Source organism: Rousettus aegyptiacus, unplaced genomic scaffold (genome assembly GCF_014176215.1).
Source record: "Rousettus aegyptiacus isolate mRouAeg1 unplaced genomic scaffold, mRouAeg1.p scaffold_m13_p_1, whole genome shotgun sequence".
Classification (NCBI taxonomy): Eukaryota; Metazoa; Chordata; class Mammalia; order Chiroptera; family Pteropodidae; genus Rousettus; species Rousettus aegyptiacus.
Window position 1 is genome coordinate 65,513,476 of NW_023416284.1, and position 24,367 is coordinate 65,537,842.

A 24,367-nucleotide genomic window follows, 5' to 3' on the forward strand; every position below is an offset into this window, starting at 1 on the left:
ACTAAAAGGCATACCTATAGACACTAATATATATTAGGAAAAAAATGGTCACAAAAGACAACTTGAAGCTTAAGGAAGGTGATGGATCTAAGACTGAAGAATTTAATGCCAGCAAAGGATGGTTTGATCATTTTGGAAAGAGGTTTGGCCTTAAAAATGTCAAGATAACAGGAGAAACAACTTTTGTTGGTGAAGAGGCAGCAAAGTTCCCAGATGCCATTAAGAAAATTATTAAGGACAAAGGATATCTGCCTGAACAGATTTTTAATGCCGATGAAAGTGCCATATTCAGGGGGAAAAGACCACAAAGGACATTTATTAGTAAGTAAGAGAAGCAAGCACCAGGATTTAAGAGCAGGAAGGGTTAGGCTAACTGGTTTTGTGCAAATGCAGTTGGTTTATGATCAGGACTACCCTTATCTATAAAGCTGGTAAACCCTGAACTTGGAAGGGAAAAGTTAAGTACCGGCTGCCAATCTTTTGATTGGGCAACAAGAAGGCCTGGACGAGAACCCTTTTTCTGAATTGGTTCCATCAATGCTTTGTCCCTTCCTATCAAGGGACTGCCTTTTAAAGTTCTCTTGATGTTGGACAGTGCACCTGCCAATCAGAACTCCATGAATTCAACACCAAAGGTGTCAAAATGGTATATTGGCCCCTAAACACAAAGTCTCTGTTCAGCCTACAGATCAGGGAGTCAGAAGGACCTTTAAGGTTCATTATACATGGTACTCTATGGAAAGGATTGTCAATGTTATGGAAGAGAACCCTGATAGAACATGAAAGTGTGGAAAGATTACACCTTTGACAATGTCATCAGTTACAGAGAAAGCTGTGAAAGCCATCAAGCCCAAAATAAATCCCTGCTGGAGAAAACTCCAGATGTGCATGACCACAGGATTTACGACAGAGCCAATTAAGGAAACCATGAAGGAGATTGTAGATATGCCCTCCTCCCCCCAAAAAGTGTGTGTGGATAGGAGTTCAAGATAAGGATCTTGGCAAAATTCAAGAACTAATAGATACCACGACAGAGAAATTAACAGAAGACAACTTGACGGAGATGAGTGCTTCCTGTTCAGTGCTGATGATGAGGAAGAAGACATAGAAGCAGCAGCGCCAGAAAACAAAGTGACATTGGACAATCTGGCAAAGGGTTTCTTCCAATTATCCAAGACTACTTTTGACTTCTCTTATGACATGGACCCTTCCATGACATGGGCACTGAAACTAAAACAAATGGTGGAAAAAGGATTGGTACCGTACAGAAACGTTGCTGGAGAAATAAAAAAGCAAAAAGTAAATTACAATGTATTTCCATAAAGCTACACCGAGTGGGCTTCCCCTTCCATCTCCTCCACCTTTTCCCTTTGTACCGCTGAGACAGCAAGATCAACCCTTCCTCTTTTCTTCAGCCTACTCAGTGTGAAGATGAGGATGAAGATCTTTATGATGACCCACTTCCACTTAATGAATAGTAGATAATCATGCAGTACATTAATAAACTTTGTTGGGTGTGTTCTTGTGAAAATCTAATAACTACTGCAAGAAATGTATGTTTTTGTGTCATCATCATTGCCCAAGTATTCCTTGTGTAGAACATCATGTGCAATACATTTATGGAAATGGGTATCTTATCCTTAAGCATAAGGTGAGTGATATTTAATATAGAATGAATAATTTATTATATTTCTTGCTGTTTTATGAGTTTGCTTTTAAAGAATTACCGTATGCTTCTCTCATAATTGGAGATACTGCCTATCATCACAGGTAAGTGTTTTTAAAATAAAGTAATGGTGTTTCTAATACTGTATTATGAATATGACTGTAATACTATATACCATGAAAATTTTATAATGACTTGTTCATTAGTGTATAGGCTAGTGCTGCTCTGTACAACCATGTTCATGTTTATAGATACAGAGTTTCTCTAGATCTCTATACAGGAATGGGATTGCTAGGTTGTGGGGTATGTTCATTTTCAATCTAAAAAGATAATGCCACATTTTCCCTTCAAAGTGATTGTAACATTTTTCCATACCTACAAGTCAAGTAAGGGTTACTTAGGCTCCATATCTTGGCCAACATTTAAGATGAGATCTTTCAGGTTTTGTCAATTCAGTGGATATAAAATAGCATTTCACCGTGGTCTTATTTGCTTTTCCCTGATTGATGAAATTGAACATCTTTTCATGTATACCATTTGTGATTCCTCTTCTGTAAAAAGCCTGTATCTTTTGCCCATGTTTTCCCTTTGGTTGGTTTTTCCAGTTTACTTATGAAAGTTCTTTATTTATTGGGGATGCTAATTGTATCCATTACCTCTTGCTGTGTAACATAGCTGGTGACTCTGACTCGGAGTTTCTTCGGAGGTTGTAATCAAGATGTTGGCCAAGGTTTCAGTTGTCTCAAGGCTTTGACTAGAGCTGTAGAGTCCCCTTTCAAGATCATTCACATGATTGTTGGAAAGCCTGTTTCTTGTCATATGTACTTCTTCATTGGGATACTCTCACAACGTTTTAGGGAAAGCTTATCGAGCTAGCTTGAAAAATCCCATTGGATTTTGATTTGAACTGCACTGAGCTTATATATCATTTTAAAAACTAACATCTCTGATACTGAATTTCTAATCATTGAATATGGTGCCTACTTTTGTTTCCTTTTCTCCAGTGTTTTTCAGACAGATTTTTAAAGTTTAAAAATTTCTTCAAGTTCTTGTACATCTTTTGTTAGGGATATTTTGTAGAATCACATTTAAAAAAATGTTTTAGCATGTTATTATAAAATATACATTCAAAATGCATAAAAGTAATGTACAGGTTATTAAAAATTCCACATTTTCTAGTCAGGAAATAAAGCATTACCAGTATCCCAGTAATCTACCACATCCTCCTTACATAGTATACACTGTACCCTCTTACATAATTATTCTGACCTTTTTAATGGATGTTCTATTTTTATGCGACTTTATGCTTTGTTTCTTATAAACAGCAAAGGATTTTATTTTAAACCTAGTTGTCCATCTCTTTTAACTGGCAGGTTCAGTCATTTTACATTTATAATGATTATTGCTAAATTTCGACTAATTTCTGCCATCTTTGTGCCTGCTATTCATCTTAATTTTCTGTCTCTTTATATTTAATAATTACATAATTTTACATTTATATATATTTTTAAAACTATAGTTGGCATATGATATTAGTTTCAGGTGTACAATATAGTGATTAGACATTTCTATAACAAAGTGATCACACTGATAAATCTAGTATCCATCTGACACCGTACATAGTTATTACAGTATTACTGGCTACATTCCCTATGCTGTACTTTACATACCCATCACTATTTTGTAACTACCAATTTGTATGTCTTAATCCATTCCCCTTTTTCACCCACTCCTTTTACTCCCCTCCCTTCTGGCAACCATCAGAATGATCTTTGTATCTATGAGTTTCTGTTTTGTTTATTTTGTTCTTTAGATTCTACCTGTAAATGAAATCATATGACATTTGTTTTTCTCTGCCTGACTTTACTCAGTACAATATGCTCTAGGTTAATCCATGGTTTTGCAGATGGCAAGATTTCATTCTTTTCTATGGCCCAGTAATATTCCACTATGTACATACCACCTCTTCTTTATCCATATGTCCAGTAATGGACATCCAGGTAGCCTCCATATCTTGACTATTGTAAATAATGCTGTAATGAACATATGGATGCACATGTTCCTTTGAAGTAGTTTTTTTGGTTTCTTTGAATAAATACCTAGGAGAGGGATAACTGAGCCCCTCTTTGACTATCGTTATAGCCTTTATTTTAAAGTCTATTTTGTCTGGTATAAGCATTGCTACCTCAGCTTTTTGTTTGTTTCCAAATCAAAAAAGATGAAAAATCTTTTTCTATTCCTTTACTTTAAGTCTCTCTTTCAATCTGAAGTGAGTCTCTTGTCGGCAGCATATGTAAGGGTCTTGTTTTCTTATCCATTCAGCCACCCTATCTTTTGACTGGAACATTTAACCCATTTACATTTAAAATAATAGGTAGATATGTAATTAATTGCCATTTGATTATTCATATTTTTAATATTTTCTTAAAGAAGTTGCTGCAATGTTTCCTATAATGCTGATTTGGTGTTGATTACTTTTTTAAAGCTTTTTCTTGTCTGGGAAGATCTTTATTTTTCCTTCAATTCTAGATTTAGCTTTGCTGGGTAGAGTAATCTTGGTCGTTGGTCCTTGTTTTCATCGTTTAAATATTTCATGCCAACCCCTTCGGGCCTGCAAAGTTTCTGTTGAGAAATCGGCTGACACTCTTATGGGAGCTCTCTTGTAGGTAACTAATTGCTTTTCTCTTGCTGCTTTTAAGATTCTCTTTGCCTTTAACCTTTGACATTTTAATTATGATATATCTTTGTATGGACCTGTTTAGGTTCATCTTGTTTGGAACTCTGTGCTTCCTGGGCTCATGTGTCTATTTCTTTAACCAGGTTAGGAGAAAGTTTTCTGACATTATTTCTTGAAATAGGTTTTCAATTCATTGCTCTTTCTTTTTTTCTGGTATCCCTATATTGTGAATGTTGGTACACTTGATGTTGTCCTAGAATATCCTTAAACTATTCTCATTGTTTTTAATCCATTTATCTTGTTGCTGGTCTGATTGGATGTTTTCTGCTACCTTATCTTCCAAGTCACTGATTCAATCCTTTCCTTCATCTAATCTATTGATTCCTCCTAAGGTATTCTTCATTCGTTATTGTAGTCTTCATTTCTGAGTGGTTCTTTGTTTACTCTCCATTTTCATGTTTTTCATCCCTTTCTTAAGTTCTCACAGAGGTCATCTGCTCTTCCCTTAAATTCATTGAGTATCCCTGTAACCAGTGTTTTGAACCCTGTATTTGGTAGATTGCTTGTCTCCATTTTGTTCTTTTTCTGGAGCTTTGTTCTGTTTTTTTTTTTTTTTTTCATTTGGGACTTGTTTCTTTGACTCCCCACTTTGGCTGACTCCCTATGTTTGTTTCTATATATTAAGTAGAGTTGCTATGTCTCCCCATCTTAGTGCAGTGGCCTTATATAGTAAGTTTATTAAAGCTTCAGGTGGATCTAATTTTCTGTTTAATGTTAGCATCTATTGAGGTTTTAGTTTCATTATACATTTCTAAAGGTTCTATTTAGTTGCTTTTAAAACATAATTATTTTTTAATATTCATTTCCTGTTTATTTTTTTCTTTATATATATCCGTATATGATTTCTTTGCATTCATAATAGAATTCCAGTATCTAAAGGTATTTGGGTTCTAAATTTTTCCCCAGCATTTATAATGGCATTGCCTCTGCTTGTGTTTATGTGTGTGTGTGTGTGTGTGTGTGTGTGTGTGTGTGTGTATTATATGTATATATGTATGTATATACACATACACATATATACTATATATTGAATTGAATATGTATGTGTGTGGGAATACTGGATGCTTTCCTTCTGAGAGAATGGGTTTATGTCTGCCAGGTCCAAGGGATGCTACCACCCTGGACCATTGTAAATCAATTTCTTGATTTTGGGTTTTTTAAATTTTACTCTAGACCTATTTGAAGACAGGCTTGTAGTTGCTAATCTTTACCAAAGACCATCATTACAATTATTTTTCTTCTTGTAGTTATGTGTTAAAGAGAAGTCTGGTTCCTGGTAACCTCTCTTTGCTGGCAGTTGGATATTTTTCCAGCTTATTAACAGGGACCCTGTAAAGATCTCTACTAATGGAGGCAGTTCATGTTTAGCTCCTCCAAGACACTTTCTCCCATTTGCTGAGTTGATGTTAGATTTACTTCTAAGGCCACTCAGGTTTTTAAGTTCTCTTACAGAGTTGATTTAAATTTGCTGTTTCTCTTGGTGGGTGAAGTAGGAGGGAAGAATTGTTCTTTGGAGATTTCCCTTTCATTCTGTCAAGATTAACAGAGCATTCAAAGATATGTTTAGTAAAACTTATTGATTTAATTAGAGAGGGCTTTCTAAAGGCATCTAAACCCCATATTGCCAGAAGTAGAAGTGTGCTTCCCCCACGCCCCCAGCAAATAAACAGTGTGATTGTTGCCTTCTTTTTAAAAAATGGGAGAGGGGCTTCATGATTTTAGACCACATGAATGAAAACAGTCTAGGATTTCAAACTAATATTTCCATTGACTATAATGAGAGGCTCATACTTAGATCTAGTAGGTAATTTAAGATGACCATTAACAGGGTAATGATTAAGTTATAGTGTAACTTCTGTAACAAATTAACTATATTTTTCAAAGGCTATTTAGCATAATGGAGAAGTCCACAACTTGTTTAAGAAAAGTTGGATATAAAGCTATTTTCTATGGTCCCAAAATTTTGAAGAGAGAAAACGCAAATTGGTAAGTGTTTGACAATTGGTGGCAGAATGATGTAAAATTTATTTTATTTTAAAATCTTGTATTCCAAAATTTCTACAATAGAAAATACCAAGAGGGCTACTGATAAACTAGAAAGTATCCTCTTAGTAAAGTCAAAAACTCATACTCATTGGCTAAAGGAAAAGACAGAAGTTGATTATTTTGAAACATGTGATGTCATGAACTATACTAATATCTGGGTGCTCACTTTGCACCATGCACGAGACTTGATGAGATTAACTTGTCCCAAGTCACACAGCTTGACTTGAACCTAACTATTCTAGAGCCAGCTCTACTTTGTATCACTATTCACTCAGTCTCTTAAGACAGAAACCTTAAATTTTCCATTCCACTCTTCTTAATTTTTGTTTATCATCAGGATATAGCAGCTATGATAGAGGGAGCCCCAGAAATGTAGGAGGTAGAATTTATTGCACTATCATAGTTGTTCAATAGTAAAGAGACTGGATGCAATTGTTTCACAAAAAGATGTATTTTCATATGACTATTTACATTTTTCATTTATAAAGAATATCATACAACTGATACCTTCTGAGATGTTTCATGCTTTTAAGCTCTTTTCTATTTACACTTTTCTGACATGGAATTAAAACTAAAATGGTCAAATACCTTGGTAATAGAAAGCAACGGGTCAACAGAGCTAGGTCTTTTCTTAAATCTGCTGATCAATATTAGCAACAGTTACCTTAATAATAAATTATTCATTTAAAAATCAGTAGTAATTTTAAACAATTCATAAATACATGTGCTCTGTGCAATTTACATGTTTAATATCCTATGGATACTAAAAGTTTGTATGTTATCAGATTCACACATTATTACTTTATCAAATGATAAGCTTTCCCAAAGAAGAAACTGAAGAAGCTTGAAATAATACCCTAAGGACCTCTGGAGAGAGATCAAAGCTCTGCCTGCTTCACAGGAGGAGGTTCCAATTTACGTGAGAGCGCAGTAAGAATCTGGTTGAATTTCTCATATCTCTCTGTCTGATTGACTTGTGCACCTTTGCTGCCCCACAGCAACCGCATTTGAAATTCGGTCTTGAAGATTTCACTCATTTCTTCATCTGGTTGAAAACCTAATAGAAACAAAACAAAAACATTATTTCAGTTCTGCTTAAAACATAGTGTTGGAAAGAGACTAAAAACTTGCTTGTTTCAAGTAGGATCCAAATAAAATTCATTTCTATCAGTACTTAAAAAAAAAATGCCCCTGAGGAAAAATGTAGGATCTGCTCTATATAAGGAAGGGCAGAGTTCCACTCTCAAGGACCCGAGCACCTTCAGAAAAGGAATAACAAGCTCACCAAAACATGATAGAATAAAATTTATGAGCATAAGCCACTGTGGGTTGTGGTGCTGTAAGGAGTGTTCAAAGTACGTTGGTTTTTTTTTTTTACACAACTTTACTGATATATGACTTACATGCCATGATTCACCCAGTTTAGCCACACAACTTGATTTATAATAGCAAATTTATAGCTGCACAACATTCACCAGCAGTTTTAGAACACTTCCGTCACCCTAGAAAGTTCTCTAGTATCCCTTTGTAGTCAATCCTTTTCCTACCCCAGCCAACCACTTATCTGCTGTTGCTGTTTTGCCTTTTCTAGAAATTCAAAATAAATGGAATTACATATGGACTTTTTTGTGTTGGGCTTCTTTCACTTAGCATGATGTTTTATAGATTATTCCATATTGTTGCATGTTGTCAATAATTCCTTTTTATTGCTGAGTAGAATTCAGTTAGATGGACATTTGTGTTTTTCTAATTTCTGGCTAGTATGAATGTTGTGAACATTTGTGTATATACATCTTTGTGTGGACACACATTTTCATTTCTTTAGGAGTGGAATTACTGGACTGGACCATTAATTGTATGTTTAATTTTAAAGAAACTATCAAACTTTTCTGAAATGGCTCAACCATTTTATATTCTTATCAATAACATGAAGATTCTATTTTTTTCACATGTTGCTAACTCAGTATCGTCATTCTAGGTAGTGTGTGGTAGTATGTCGTAGCTTAAATTTACATTTTCATAATGACTAATATTTGAACATCTTTCCACATAGTTATTTGTCATTACTATGTCTTCACTTGTGTGGTGTCTATTCAAATCTCACTGAGTTCTAACAGTTCTTTATACATTCAAGATAGAAGTCCTTCATCAGATATATATTTGCAAATATTTACTTTTAGTCTGTGCCTTGCCTTTTCACTTTCTTAGTGGTGGTGTTTGAAGAGCAAAATTTCACCAATGTTTTCTGTTATGATTCATGCTTTTTGTTCTAAGAAATCTTCGCCTAAACCCAGGGCACAAATCTCTCCTATGTTTTCTTATAGTAGCTTTATATTTATTCTTTTCTTTTGGTTCTGTGATCCACTTTGCATTATTGTGTATGGTATAAGATTATTTTTTGCATATGATATTCAGTAGTTCCAGCACCATTTGCTGAAAGGGAGAGTATACTTCATCCAATGAATTACCTTGACACTTTTGTCAAAAATCAACTGATGGCCCTTTGTGTGGGCCTGCTTCTCAACGCTTGTATAAGAGAATATCTGGTCTACTTAAGGCCAAGGATGCTCTTTCAAACTCTATTAAAAAGGGGAGAACCTCTAGACAGAGTCATACAGGCATGTGGTTCTAATCTACAAGCAGGCACTCTAATATCTGATGAATTAACTGCTTTTATTGTTTGAGTTCTACATTGCTAACCTTGGAGAACTTTCTGAAAGGAAAAAAAATGAAGCAGGTATGTGATGCTTACACCTGCAGGAGATGCAGTGCCAACTGTTAGGTCCTAAATTCTGGTTCTGAAGCAACAGCTTTGCTTTGGGAGGAAATAATAGGCCTCTCCTGCTCCATATAGTTCTTAACCTTGTGGATCAAACGGTGTGCCCTTGAAGAATTTTAAAAATTGTTTTGTGAGGAAAACATTCATTCCTGATAACTGCCTTGGTAAAGAAAGTCCTCATTCTTTCACTTGCTTCCTAACTGGTCTTTCTGCCTACAAACCTTCACCCATCCACCCTTTCTCCACAGAGATGCCAGATTTAAAATATAAATCTGACCATGTGATGACACCCACTCATGTTTAAAACCCTTCACTGGCTCTCAGCCACAGTCCTACGTGGCAAGGCCTTCCCATGTATATCCACCTCCTTCGGCTAGTTGGCTATTCCTTAAGACATACTGATCCAAAGTACTTGTGGTTTGTAATTTCCTCCAAGCTCTTTCAGTGCCTTTGCTTGTGTTGGACCCTCTGATGCTAAGAGCAGGAGAGCTCATTTCTCAGAGTGACTGGGAATAGGAATGCTGATCAAGTCAAATAGTACTCCAACTCCTCATGTTGGCCCATAATGTTTTCTAATAGCGACTGTTAGAAGTACTAATGCAAGACATCCATACCAATGACACAACAGAGCGAAACAGGATACTTGAGTCATTCAGGAATTAAGAGGAAGTAATGACAATTATAAGAAATTCCCATTGATCTTTCCTATTGGTCTTTTTCTAATTGAGAACAGCCATGCTATTTCATTCCTTCATTCCAATTACTATGTAGACAGCAGCTTACAAAAAAACAGCTCTTACCTTCCAGGATCCTCTCAGCGTTCATCCGGTAACTGTCTGCAGATTCTGCCATGAGTCGGGCTTTTACCAAATGGTTCATCATAATCTCACAGCTTTCATCATTTTTTTCCCACATGTCAGTTCCTTCAAAAGTGACAGCCTGGCGCTCCATTAAGGTTACAAGAGGCATCAGCAGTGGGACTGATACGTTGTTTGGGGGAACACACGTGGACTCTGAAAAACAAGGAGTAAAGTTTTCCATATGTTTTTTCAAAGTTAAGCACAAGGAGTTCCAGTTCGAGATGGCAATGTAGCAACATCCTAGGCTCACCTCTTCCCGTGGGCACACTGAATCTGCAGCTAAATATGGAACAAATTCCTCTGAAAAACCTGAAAGCTGTCTCAGCAACTGCTATGCATTGGGCCAATGACAGAAGGTTCACATCAAAGCAGGTAGGCGAGGCTGAGATACAGTTTCACCATAAACTCCAGTCCCAGTGCAGCAACCGACAGTCTGGATGGAACTCAAAATCAAGAGCTGCTCCCTGAGGAGAAAAGGGTTTGAACTCCAACTGCTGAGACCTGTGCCCAAGAGACAAGCCCCCAAAGCAACTAGCTTTAAAAAACCAACGAGGCTCAAGTCCACAAGATCTTCAAGGCTATAATGATTAAGAAACAGCTCAAAGGGTTCACATGCTTGGATTCACCTGCCCCAGAACTCAGTGAAGATTGATATGTTCCCATACTTCATGTGAATGAGGCTAAGATGCTAATCTTAAAGTATTGGCCTGCGGGGTAGTTATCTAGTTTAGCACACATCTAGGAGCATGCTAACTAGCTGGCACCGTTCTCTCTCTCTCTCTCTCTCTCTCTCTCTCTCTCTCTCTCTCTCTCTCTCTCTCACACACACACACACACACACACACACACACACACACACACACACACACACACTCTTACTTTAGCTGGTGGGTGCTCTCTTTCTGTTTGATGCTAGGCTTCCCTGCCATTTATTCTTTTTTTCTGTGGGCACCACCTATATACTCTCCCTCTGCCTTTCTCCAGCTCACTGGTATCTTCTAGAAAGGAGCTTAAGCCGTTGTGTGGTAACCCCAATTTTTGTGGCTGCTGACAGAGGACACTTCTACATTGCCTGATGCTGGTGGCCAGTAGGGCTTATTATGCCCATGGGCCCCACAGGACTATAACCAATAGAGAAAGAGCTTAAATGGCTACCCCCGCCCCCCCGGCCCCCGGCCAGGACACAGCAAGAGGCAAATAGTTGCCTTTATTAGCTTATCATAACTGCAGCCTGAGAGGTAGGTTTCTAATTAAATATACATCTAAGGGTTTACTATAATCCTTTGCAGAGACTTCAGAGGGGGGGCACTACCTTTGTTCTCTCCCCCAGCTGTGGTCCAGAGGAAAGGATCAAGGAACCTGAGGACTGGGCAATGGAACTCACATAATAAGAGCAGCAAGAAGAAAGAAAAAAAGAGAAGAGTTTAAGGGACTTACGGGACAACACCAAGCAACTAACATTTGCATTATAGGGGTCCCAGAAGAAAAAGAGCAGAAAAATTTTTGAAGAAATAATGGGCAAAAACTTCCATAACTTGGGCAAAGAAACATACATCCAGATACAGGAAGCCTAGATACTTCCAAAAAAGGTGAATCCAAAAAGACCACCAAGACACATAATTGAAATGTCATAAGTTAAAGACAGGAAAGAATCTTAAAAGCAGCAAGAGAAAAACGACATATCTGTATTTCAACTAAAATAATATTGTATGTCAGCTGTAATTGAAAAATAAAAAAATATAAGGTGGTAAAATGCAGAATAAATAAATCTAACATTCTGAAAAAGAAAAGCTTATAGCATACATGGGAACCCCCATAAGACTATCAGTAGATTCTTAGCAGAAATTTTGCAGGCCAGAGGGAGTGGCATGATATATTCAAAGTGCTAAAGCTTCCAACCAAGAAAACTCTATCCATCCAAGTTATTCAGAATTGGAGAGCCAGTTTTCTAGACAGACAAAAGCTAAAAAAGTTCACCACTAAACTGATCTTACAATAAATGTTATGGGAGTTCTTTAAGCTGAAAAGAAAGGGCACTAATTAGTAATAAGAAAACATAAAAGTATAAATCTCACTGATAAAGGTAAATATAAAGGCAGTTGGTTAATTGCTTTTATAATGTGATTAACGAAGAAATAGAAAATCTGAACAGACCAGTTACAAGTAAGGAGATTGAATCTGTAATCAAAAACAGTCTAGGAACACATGGTTTCACTGGTGAATTCTATCAACCATTCAAAGAAAAATTAATACCAATCCTTTTCAAACTCTTCTAAAAAAAAATAAGAGGGAACACTTTCAAATACATTTTATGAGGCCAGGATTACCCTGATACCAAAGCCAGACGGATGCCTCAAGAAAAGAAAATTACAAGCTAATATCCCTGATGAACACAGATGCAAAAATCCTCAAAATACTAGCAATCAACATAATACGTTAAAAAGATCCTCTGCCACGATGAAGTGGGATTTATTCCAGGGGCGCAAGGATGGTTTAGCACCTGCAAATCAATTGATATGATATCCCACCTTAACAAAATGAAGAATAAAATGATTATCTCAATAAATGTAAAAAAGGCATTTGACAAAATTCAACATTTATTTATGATAAAAACGCTCAACAATGTGGGCATAGAGGGAAAGTACCTCAACATAATAAATGCCATATACAAGCCCACAACTTAATGGCGAAAAATTGAAAGTTTTTCCTTTAAGATAAGGAAAGATAAGGAAAAGGACAAGATGCCTACTCTTGCCACTTTTATTCAACATAATATTGGAAGTTGTAGCCAGAACAATTAGCCAGAAAAAGAAACAAAATGTACCCAAATAGGAAAGGATGAAGTAAAACTGACTATTTGCAGATGACAGATTACTACATATAGTAAATCCTAGACACTCCACCAGAAAACTATTGAAACAAATAAATGAATTCAGTAAAGTTGCAGGATATAAAATTAACATTCAGAAATTGGTTGCATTTTTATACATTAATAATGAAGTGTCAGAGAAATTAAGTAAGTGATCCCATTTATAATTGCCTCAAAAATAGTAAAATGCCTAGGAATAAATTTAACCAAAGAGGTGAAAGACATATACTCTGAAAACTATATGACATTGATGCAAGAAACTGAAGACACAAATAAATGGAAAAGATTACATGCTTATAGATTAGAAGAATTAATATTGCTAAAATGTCCCTACTACCCAAAGTAAACTACATATTCAATGTAATCCTTATAAAATTCCCAATTGTACTTTTTACAGAAATAGAACAAACAATCCTAAAATTTGTATGAAACCACAAAAAAACCCCAAAGAGCCAAAGTAAAGATGGAAGCATCACACTCCCTGATTTCAAACTATATTACAAAGCTATAGTAGTCATAATAATAATAAAAGTATGGCATTGGCATTCAAAACAGGCACATAGATTAATGGAACAGAAAGAGAGCCCAGAAATTAAGGCATATATGATCAATCAATTTATGACAAATGAGCCAATATATATGAAATAGGAAAAGGGCAGTCTTCGATAACAGTGTTAGGAAAACTGGACAGTGACATATAAAAGAACGGAATGGAACCTATACCATACCACTCATACCATACACGAATTAATTCAAACTGGATTAAAGACTTGAATATAAGACCTGAAACCATAAAACTCCTAGAAAAAAACACAGGTGATAAGTAAGCTCCTTGACATTGGTCTTGGTGATGATTTTTTTTGAATATGACACCAAAAGCACAAGCGACGAAAGCAAAAATAAACGGGACTATAGCAAACTAAAAAGGTTCTGCACAGCAAAGAAAACTATCAATGCAATGAAAAGTCAAAGTACTGAATGAGAGGAAGTATTTGCAAATCATATTTGATGAGGGGTTAATATCCAAAAAATACAACTCATAGAACTCAATAGCAAAGAAAAACAATCTGATTAAAAAATGGGCAGAGGATATGAATAGACATTTTTCCACAGAAGACATACAGATGACCATCAGGTACATGAAAAGATGCTTAAAATCAGTAGTCTTCATGGAAATGCTAGTTAAAACCACAAGAGATATCACCTCACACCTGTTAAAATGGTTCTTATCGAAAAGATAAATAACATGTGTCAGTGAAGATGTGGAGAAAATGGAACCTTTGTGCACTGTTGGTAGGAATGTAAATTGGTGCAGCCACTATGGAAAACAATATGGGGGTTTCTTGAAAAACTAAAAACAAAACTACCACATGATCTAGCAATTCCACTCCTGGGTATTTATCCAAAGAAAACAAAAACACTAGCTCGAAAAGATATATGCACCTCCATGTTCACGGCAGCCAAAACATGGAAACAACCTAAATGTCTATCAGTAGATGAATGGATAAAGATGTATGTATACACAATGGAAAATTATTTAACTATAAGAAAGAATGATATCTGCCATTTGTGATAACGTGGATGGACCTTGAGGGCATTATGCTAAGTGAAACAAGTCAGACAGTCATGTACGCTTTCACTTACATGTGGAATCCAGATAAAAACAAAACAAAACCCCTGAACTCATTGACACAGAGAAGAAGATTGGTTGTTGTCTGAGGTGGGGGTGAAGGGGGATCAAAAGGTACAAAATTCCAGTGATAAAATGAATAAATCATGGGATGTAATATACAGCATGGTGACTATAATTAATATTTCTGCATATTTGAAAGTAGCTAGGGGAGTGGATCTTGAAAGTCTCATAATTTTTTTTGTAACTATGCATGGTGACTGATGTTAACTAGACTTACTGTAGTGATATTTGCAATACATACAATTATCAAATTGTACACTGTACACCTGAAACTAATATAATATCAATTATACCTCGATTAAAAAAAAAAGTTAACCACAGAATGAGGTGGCTGGCAGCTTGTGTCTTTTAGCGACTTCAGACCTCCTACAAGCGATGGTGTCGTCTGATAAAAACCTTGATTGACCCATCAACAATCCTGCAGATAACTCAGGGCCTCATAATATGCCCTGCTAAATGCTTTAATCAAACCAGCAGATACAACAGGGCAACCACCAGGCTGGCTTTGCTGACCCTGCACTCACCTCTGCCTTCATGCAAGATTTTGCTGAATGGCTTTAGCTGTTTCTCGTAGAGGATGGCCGTTTGGGTGTACTGGTGCCGCAGGGCAGTCCACGTTTTTTCTAACCTTGAAATCTGGAAGAAAGAAAGGTGTTGTCATTTTGGAAAAGGCTTGTGTTAAAATTACTTTTGCTTAAGTTTTGAAATAGATGTTAGATGCACGTGGTGAAAAAGTCAAAGCAATTGAAAGGAGCGTACAGAGAAAAGGCAATCCGTCACCTGCACTTTATTCGACACTGCTGTACTGGCCTATCCAGGAACACACACACACACACAGACACACTCCCCTTGTAATAAATGCATGTCATATGACACGTGTTTTTCTATTTCTTGCTTGGAAATCATTCTTAAATAGATACTTATAAAACAGGATAGAACAGCCTTATTTTATTAAACGTCTGAATAATATTCCACTTTAAAGATAAACCATACTTTAGCCAGTCTTCTATATATAAGAATGTTAGTCTATGGCCATGCTACCCTGAATAAGCCTGATCCCATCTGCTCTCGGAAGCTAAGTACCTGGTTAGTACTTGAAAATGGGAGCCCACCTAGGAAAAACAGGTGCCGTAGGTGTAAAAAAGAAAATAAGGGAATGTAAGCTGACAAGGTTCTTGCAATCTGTAAGGTCAACCAAGGGTTGCCTTGCCTAAAAAATAAAAATAAAATAAAATAGATAAGACTATTAAATATACTTTTTTATTCCAAAATTAGCTTGTAAAGATTTTGCAAATGTGTACATGTGTGAAAATATCTGGAGAATAAATTTCCTCAGAAGTGGAACAAATGAGTCAAAGAGTACATATGTTTTAAGTTTTGAGAGGAGTTGCCAGCTGTCCTCCATGGAGGTTATTCTGATGAAAGGATGTAGGAGTATGAGGTATAACTTTTTATCTTACTCGTAAGTAGTAATGTCTGAGACACACGGAAGATTGCCCAGGTCGTATGATGCCACAACTCATTTCTTTCTTTCTTTTGGAATACTTTAGTCAACATATGCCACTGACTCTGCCCTAAGATAAATAGTCTCCCACTCACACCATAAAACCAGCAAGCCTAATTATCGGAGGTTTTCTACATGAAACAAAGAAGGGAGGAAGGGCACTAAACGAGAGCCAACTCTGTGTCAGGGATTTGAAGAATTTCATTTAATCCTCATGGTGCCCTAGGAGGTAGGTATTGGCCTCGTTTTACAGACTAGGAAACAGAAGTGATGAGGTAACTTGCTCAAGGTTTCACAGCTGGTAAATGGCAGAGCTGAGATCCATTTCACTGGCCTCCAGGAGCTCTCTGTGTATCCCATGTGAAAGGTGAGAAGGGATCAGCACCAACAGGTTCACTGGGAAGGAAAGGCTGTGGGCTCGGCTCCCTCTGGCCACCCACCGTGCCGCCCTCTCTTCTCACATTCCTCCTCCTTTTCTTCCCCCTCCTTGAAGCACCCACTTTTCTGAAAGAAGCCCTTTCTCTTGGTTAAACCCATCTCCTGGATGCTCTCTCGATACGAGAGATGAGAGGCTGAGAAGAGAAAGCGGTATGTGTGGCTGTAGTATACAGGCAGGTTTGGGTGGCGACACACAGAAATGACGTGACTCCTCAGGGGTTTTCCCTGGGTCTGCCACTTCCTTCCCTAAACAGTCCCCTGGCTCACCCCAGGGCTCTGAACACCCTGGAGGACTGTGTCCTCTCATTGCTGAGGCGCTCTAGAAGGGAAGAGTCTGACGGTGCCGGAGGGGAGAGAGCTGCCTACAAGGACATGTTAGCATATTTTGGGGTAAATCCCCAACCGCTGAGTTTGATGTCATGGACCATAACCACAGAATGCCAGAAAACATCCCCTTTACCACTCTCAGAGGAAGCTCTGGGCTGAAGGCCTACACCCGCAGCCCAGCTGCTTGACTCAGCCCTCAAAATTACAGGCAGTTTTGGATAAGAGGAAATAAATCTAATGCAAATTAAAAACACTTGAGTGAAAAATGTACAGAAGGCAGTACATCATGAAAATATGGCCGAATTCACTTATTTCAAGTATTGGTCCTACTCAATTCCAGTGCATCTAAAGAATTTTGAAAACTCTTGGAATGTTGTAATTAGAATTGACCACCTCCCACCCCAAATGTTCCTGGTGAAGGAATTAAGGTGTTCGACCTCTTGTTTTTAAGGTGACCTTACTTTAATGCAAGAAAATTATGTTCCTAACATACCCTGACTTGCAGGACATGTGACTGTAGCTCTCTTTCCCAGTGGCAAGGTTGGATTTTCAGTGAGCACTCGGCAGGATTTCCGAGACAGTCTCTGGCTACGAAAAAGCCAAACTTGATGACGGGTGGTTCTGATATTACTGGTTACAGATCAGGTTTGCAGAACTGTAATGAAAACCAGCACCTGGGGGCCAGCAGAACAGAAGTGGGAAAACTGCATCCGAGCAATGAAGCAAACAGGGCCACTTTCCTCTATGAGGTCCATCTGATCTCAAGTACAGGTTTTCAGTGTTGACATTGAAAGTGGGAAAACAGCCTGTCGAAGCAGATATATTCAAAGTGCCCGATTTCAGAAACTCTAATTGGGGGTTATATGGCTGATGCTTCAGGAATCTGAATTATCTGAATTTTTTAAATAGGAGGGGTTGTTTTAGGTGACCCGAGGAACATTCTTTGAGATAAACCACTCTAGGAATTCTCAGAAGTGAGCTCTACAAATGGCTTAGTTTCCCAGGCAATACCCCAAACTGCCCGTACACCTCAAACGGAAGCAGTGTCTTATACCACATGTATATCATCCTTACTGGTTCTTTGGGAACATTGTTTTGAGGATGACCCTTATTGTACATCAAAGAGAAAGTGCAGGCTGTCAGCAATGACCTATTGTTTTTTAAAACAGCCAAAATACGTTGTATACTTCTCTTGGTTGCCCACTAAGGTCAACGCAGCTTTCGCTAAGATTCAATGTACCTTTAGAGATTGACTAAGACAGTCCATGACTTGCTAAGCATAGGTGTGCAGACCACTTTGAGAGCATAAAGTACACACAGGCCCACACCACCGCACAGAGCAAGTGGAGGTTTACCTGTGGCATTTCCAGGGCTTTCATGATGGCTGAGAACGCATAGAGGTCCCCCATGGAGTCTTTCAGTTCTACTGCCACCTGGATGATCCTATTGAGGGTGGCCGCTCGGTCCTCCAAAGTGCCCGTGCAGCCCAGAATGTCCACTGCAATGCCGATGGCCATTGTGCTGTGTCTGAGAGAGAAGAGATCAGTGGTCAGGCCCAGGGCCAACAGGACTAGGAGGAAATGAAACCAAACAGGCCAGGGAAAGGACTGGCTTTGCCCCATTTGCTGCTCTTGCCCTGAGATGTGCTGGTAGATCAGTTTGGTTGCCCTGTGAACAGAGAGAATACTCCGACCAGGCTGAGTACAGCAGGGCCTGGGCAAGGCCTCAGTGAGTGCACTATGCAGAGTAAAAAGTAACGGATGTCCCAGGGCCGTGTGCAGCCCTAGGCCTGGGGGCGTGAAGAGGACCTCCTCAGAAGTGCATGTGGCTCTTTGCACCTTCCTTCCACCATGAGATGTCCAAGCAGACACTAGGTCCCCCTAACACACTGGGGAATCCCTTCCTTGGGGAAGCCCTGGGCTGCCTTCACTGAGCCCCCTGCACTGGGAATGGAAGGGACAGAAAAATGAAAGAATATGTTTGATCCAGGAAGACGACCGGGGTATCGGAACAAAGCAGGGAATGAGGAGCTAAGAATGGCGCGTCTGCAGCTTGGTCAAGAGGCCAGAAAGTGAATGGAGACGTAGACAAAGACTGAATAGCCGACTGGCAGGATGTCCCTGTAAGGTCAGACTCTAACAAAATGGAAACCTTGTGTCTGCCAACAATCCTCCTTTTTCTCGTCCTAAACTACATGGGTCAACCTCACAGACCCAGGACAGGAAACAGAGTGATCTTTTCTCCGCATGACAATGGGACTGATATGAATGAGGTCGCAGAGCAGCCTCCTTCACCGGCGGCAGGCAGCACGCACGGCCATCCCTCCCCTTCCCTCGGAATATCGGGACTGTGGAGTTGGCTGCTTTGGGCCAGAGTGGCCTGAACTGCATTCCTTCCAGGCTGGGGTACAAGTGCTGGAAGTGAAGCCCTGATTCATAGTAACAGCGACTAAAATACATGTCTTTGAAACTCTGGGGCCACCTTGTCCTGAAAGTTCTCAGCAAAAGATGTCACTCTGTGGCCACGCTTTTCTGTGTGCCCACATGTCAGTCTCCCTCTCCCTCCCGTGGCCAAAGCGTGGCAGGATTCGTCCAGCGCCTAGCAATACCAGTTTCTCTTGTTGTGGAAGAATATCCGGCCTAAGAAAAAGTCTTATAAGAGTTTGAGCCAAACTGACAACAATTGCTGGGAAGCAAAATCTCAACAGATTGAGAAAATGCTGTCGAGAATGGCAGTTCTGCAGCTTATGTTATACACTGGAATCAAAGGGGGGGTGGGTGGGTTACATGAAATTCATTAGTGGTAGATTAGGGAGGCGTGCGAAAGCAAAGTGGACAAATTGCCGAGATTGGATAAAAAGCAAAACAGAGAGATGTGTACTTTTATGTCGACGGGTACAGGACAGTAAACATCACGGCACATGGGGTGGTACGTGGGCAACAAGACAGCAGTGTGGTCTTGTGCTCTGGTGCCAGCAGTTGCGCCTTGGAGGGGACAAGTAATTTTCAATTACTCTGACATTTCCGAGGTATGTTATCTCAGATGCAGGCACGAAACAACAGACAAGTTCAAAGGTAAAGACTTTGTCGAGGAAGCTGCAGGCCTAGAACGTGACTACCCACCATGACCTGCTTTTAGTTAGGAATGTTTATGTTCAGACCACCCTGTGTGGTTACTTTCGGTCTCTGGGTTTGTAAGGCCCACCATGTGGGCCTCCCCTGAGATTAGCAGGTGTAATATGTGGCCCCTTTTCAGTCCACACTCTAATGTTTGTTAAATAAGTAATGAGCTCTGCTGTCTCTGAGTGTGTTTGTACATATCTGCATGTAAGATCTTAGGTGTTATCTGGCTGCTCTACTCCTCGATTTCTTCATCTGTAAAATGGGAACAAGGGTAGTTGTGAGAAACAGAGACTGTGGTGCGTATAAAGATGATAATGTGCCGGGCACTGGCAGACACCTAGCAAATAGCGGTTATTACTAAAATTGTCTCTATGTACACGCCTCTCCCTCTGTATCTTGGTTGTTTCCGCCTCTTTGTCTATTTATCCCCTTTTTCCGATTTCTTATCTTTCTTAATGGATCCTAAGATAAACTTAAAGTCTATTTTTATCATCTGTTGTTTTTTGAAGAGCTCTGTTACCCATTGGCAAAGTGTTAGCTAAGGTTGAGCTGAACATGTAGGTGTTTAATAGTAGACTAACTTCTCGTGTTGCATTCAATCTAATTTTTTTTTGGCCAAAGAAATGCCACATATTTTATTATAATCCTTCTTCCTAGATAACTTATATTTTTTGCTATTTTACATTGCATTACTGAAACTTAAGAGACATTAATTTATCTCGTGTTATAATTTATAAAAATGAATACGGTTTTAATGGCCCTTAATAAAAGACATAGTTTCTATTTCTTTACAACTTTGCATTATATCAGCCATTAATTGGGCAATTCTAACCATTCGTTCAACCAGCATTTGCCTAAAACCCCCTGCGTATACCAAGTGGGACAGACAAACAGACAACTAGGCCTGGCATCCGTAGCAGAAGCTGCAGTGGTTGGCAGCAGGAGGCACTAACTATTATATGAAGGACATCTCTATTCAGTAGGCCTGGAATGGGTGAGGTGGTAAATTAAAATATAAAGGGTAGTTTTGTATTTGATTCTCAAACACAAGACAATGGTGTCTTTTGGCCCTTCAGGACCTCTATACCCTTGACCTTTCTTTAATGAAAACCACTCCCGAAGCTCTGACAGGTAGACCCGCAGGTCAGTCCTGGACAGGAAGCAAGACAAGGAGAGAGATCCCAGGCAAATGGCAATCAGGAAAAAGAGGAAATACATGTAGTCAAGAGTGGAAGTCGGAACATAGCCTAGACAGAATCCCTGAGCCTGCCGACCTCAGCCTGTGTCACGTGCCCAACGCACCTGACAACACTGGTAAAACGTGATCTGGAACTTGGGGAGTTTTCGGGCTCACGTGTAGAACATGAGAAATGGGGAAGCTGGTGGTACAGCTCATCTCTGTTGACACGGTGACCACTGGGCCCAGACGACAAAAGAGGGGAAGTTAGTGGAACTGAGAAGCCAGGTCCCTGGGTCTTGGAGAGGGAAGAGGAAACCTGGAGACAGGCTAGAATCTAGAAAAGGCTGATCAGGAAGAGTAGGAAAAGTCAGAAGTTGGACCTATAATTGCTCAAAGGCTTTAAACAATCAGGATGCCTGACCATGGTCAGCTCGGACTACATCCTAACCTCATGCCCCCAGACGTTTTCCACTCAGCATTCTGGCATTTTACGTGCGACGCAACAGTGTGGCATTGGAGCCGTTTTATCTACTTTATAGCCAAGTAACCTTGAAAGCAGTGATGTCGATCCCCAGGCTACCTGAAAGGCAGGTTTACTTTCTAGGGGCTGAAATCCTAGGACGACACTGTCCACTGGGCATCCAGTGTGGCTGTTAAAATAGTAAACAGTAAAATAAAACATTTCATCCCTCGACAGCCATGTGTGGCTAGTGGGTTCCATTACTTTCAGCCATCATGGAAAGTCGCACTGGACGGTGCTATGACCTAGAACATCTTGGAAAGACACGGGCAGGGGAAGACTCGGGACCCTGGACGCTGAAGCATCACGGCCCTCTTCTCATGACAAGCCAGGGCCCTTGGCTGTCCATTCAAACCCACATGTGTGTCATGGCGACTGGGAAATTGGTTGGAAAAACAGAAAACTTAACAAGATAGTGTTGCCCAAATTAATTGTCTTTTCTGTGTGTGTCAGAGAGGCCAACTTCTACGGTAATGAGAGAATCAAGTCTAGCGATTTCTTAAAAATGTGCCTTGCTATTATTTCTGTCTTTCTAATTTCTGAACATCCAGTGTTCATGAGTATGGGTTTTAATAGACAGCTAGGGCGAGTGCCATCATCCTCTGACCTCTGATCCTCCATCTGTCCACCCCTCAAAGAAAATGTTCAGACTCTGTTCTTTCTAAACTTTCCCACAAACTCCCACTTAATTCCTAAAGCAATCTTGAACTCCAAAAGACAAAGGAGCCACAGCGCGATGAGGCAAGGTTTTCTGTGGCAAGATGCTCGAATGCTCTGCCTGCCTACAGCAACGCCCCCTGCTCTGACCCCAGGTGGGCAAGATGGGCGACTTCTGCTCACACAGGCCAATCATCTGTTCTTCCCTCCAGCCCCTTCCTGGAGCAGAGGCAGGACCGTGTTCTTTGTTCCCTGACTTCCTCTGTGCTGTCTCTCTGTGCATCTCCACAAATTCTCTGGCTAAGCCTTTTGGGGCAAGTTGGCCCAGGGCCACACACCCTTGGGGCGGTTGGTGCTGTGCCTCTCTCTGCTCTGAAACCTGCTGTTCTGACAGCCCAGGAGGAGTTGAAAGGGCTGGAAACTGCTCACCTTTCGATTATGTCCAGGCGCAGCTGGTGGCCATAAGGCAAGGTAATGAGTTCCAGGCCTGAGCTCACGCCCATGTTCCTCCTCATCTCTTCGGAGACTTCAAGTATCCTGGCGACCTGTCAAGAACACAAGTTGAAGTACACTGGATCCGGAAGTGGGCTTGCTGTGAACATGAATTTAGCATGTGAAAGGAAATACCCCGAACTGGGACAGTGTGGATGGACTTTACTTGCTGCAGTTCTTTTTGAGCAGCAGCATCCAAAGAAAAAAAATAATAATAATACAGTTTTTATATGATATTTGGAGGATTTTAATATACACACTGGAAAATTAAACCTGGGAGGAAAGCAGCGAAACTGGTCTGCAGAATCTGCAGATTTGGTGTTCCCGCCCAGCCAGAGAACTACAGCTCCTCGAGCTTCTGTCTAACACGGGCTGGATCCTGCTGCCAGCAGCAGGGCCGTGGGAGCGCGGAGCCCACCGATTGCCTGCAGCGGAAAAGCCAAATTGCGTTCAAGAGCTCCTCTGCTGCGTGCTTCGCCATTCAAGTGCTCGCTTCATGGCAGGGCTGGCTGCTGTCTCCTCTAATTAGGCCTCTCTGGGGCTCAGTAAATGCACCATACGTCTGGAAACCATTAGAAACGTGAACAGCGATGTGAAACCCCAGGTCTCAAACACACCCACTTCTCCCCCAGAGGGCTTTCCCTTAAAGAAAATCTTTGTCCTCGCCAGCTCTCCTTCTGGTGTGTAATCGCAGTTTATTAGTTGACCATTTATAGTTATTACACGTTACCTCGAAATGTTACAATGGCGTCAGTGCATATTTAAAACGGGGCTAATGATGCCTCACAGCTCACTGATGCACTGACAGTGCTACCAGCGAATACGACGGGTCTCGCCAAGCCTGGACACGTGGCAGGCACGGGCCAATTCTTCTCCTCGATCTGTGGAGCTGTCCTCGACTACAATTATTCTGGGCATAGGAACTGTCCAGATGTCTTCATAACAGGCCTCCAAAACATCTGGAGGCTGATATCATTAACCCTGACCCTTAACTTCTGTGGTTGAGGAAAGACCTGCTCTCAGCCCTGGGGAAACGAGCCTGTGGAAATGAGCCATCCAGGGGCCAGACCCCAGAATAGGATGCAGAATCCACACTGTGCCCTCTGGCCCTCAGTTTCCCCTTCGGTAACACAACTGCTAAGTTCACCTTTCTTTAGGACTTTGCAAAGGATCGAAGGACCTTAAAATTCCAAAAAGCTATTTGAAAATACAAGTTGTGAATCAATGGCCAAGTACAAGGGGGAAGAATTCTGACCTGATCTCTGGAAAGAGATTTATACCTGGCCCATGGTGAGGCAGCCCAGATGTGCACCACAGCCACACACACTTTGCTTGCTTGTTTAGACAGCTGCCCTGTCAGAGGCTCCAAACCCAGCACAGCTGTGGAGCACCCTCCAGTCCACACACACTGTGTGTAACAAGACTCAAAGTCTTATCATGGATTCAGTTTTGTTCTGGAAGATCTAGCATCCAGAGT

The 24,367-nt window shown here is 40.0% G+C and overlaps 1 protein-coding gene across 8 annotated transcripts in view; it reads right to left on the minus strand.

The window, feature by feature from the left end:
• Positions 1-6,878: 6,878 nt before the first annotated feature.
• BCAR3 (BCAR3 adaptor protein, NSP family member) overlaps positions 6,879-24,367 on the minus strand; it is a 184,072-nt gene continuing 166,583 nt past the window's right edge. For 7 of the 8 annotated variants that reach the window (XM_016134229.2, XM_036236555.1, XM_036236562.1 and 4 more), the window contains 5 exons: positions 22,828-22,943; positions 18,275-18,446; positions 15,175-15,286; positions 10,029-10,241; positions 6,879-7,506 (listed from right to left, as the gene is read on the minus strand). In XM_016134229.2, coding sequence (XP_015989715.2) covers positions 7,328-7,506; positions 10,029-10,241; positions 15,175-15,286; positions 18,275-18,446; positions 22,828-22,943 — 792 coding nt within the window. In that variant the 3' untranslated portion in view covers positions 6,879-7,327. The remainder of the gene's footprint in view (positions 7,507-10,028; positions 10,242-15,174; positions 15,287-18,274; positions 18,447-22,827; positions 22,944-24,367) is intronic. The other variant, XM_036236579.1, reaches the window with a different exon arrangement.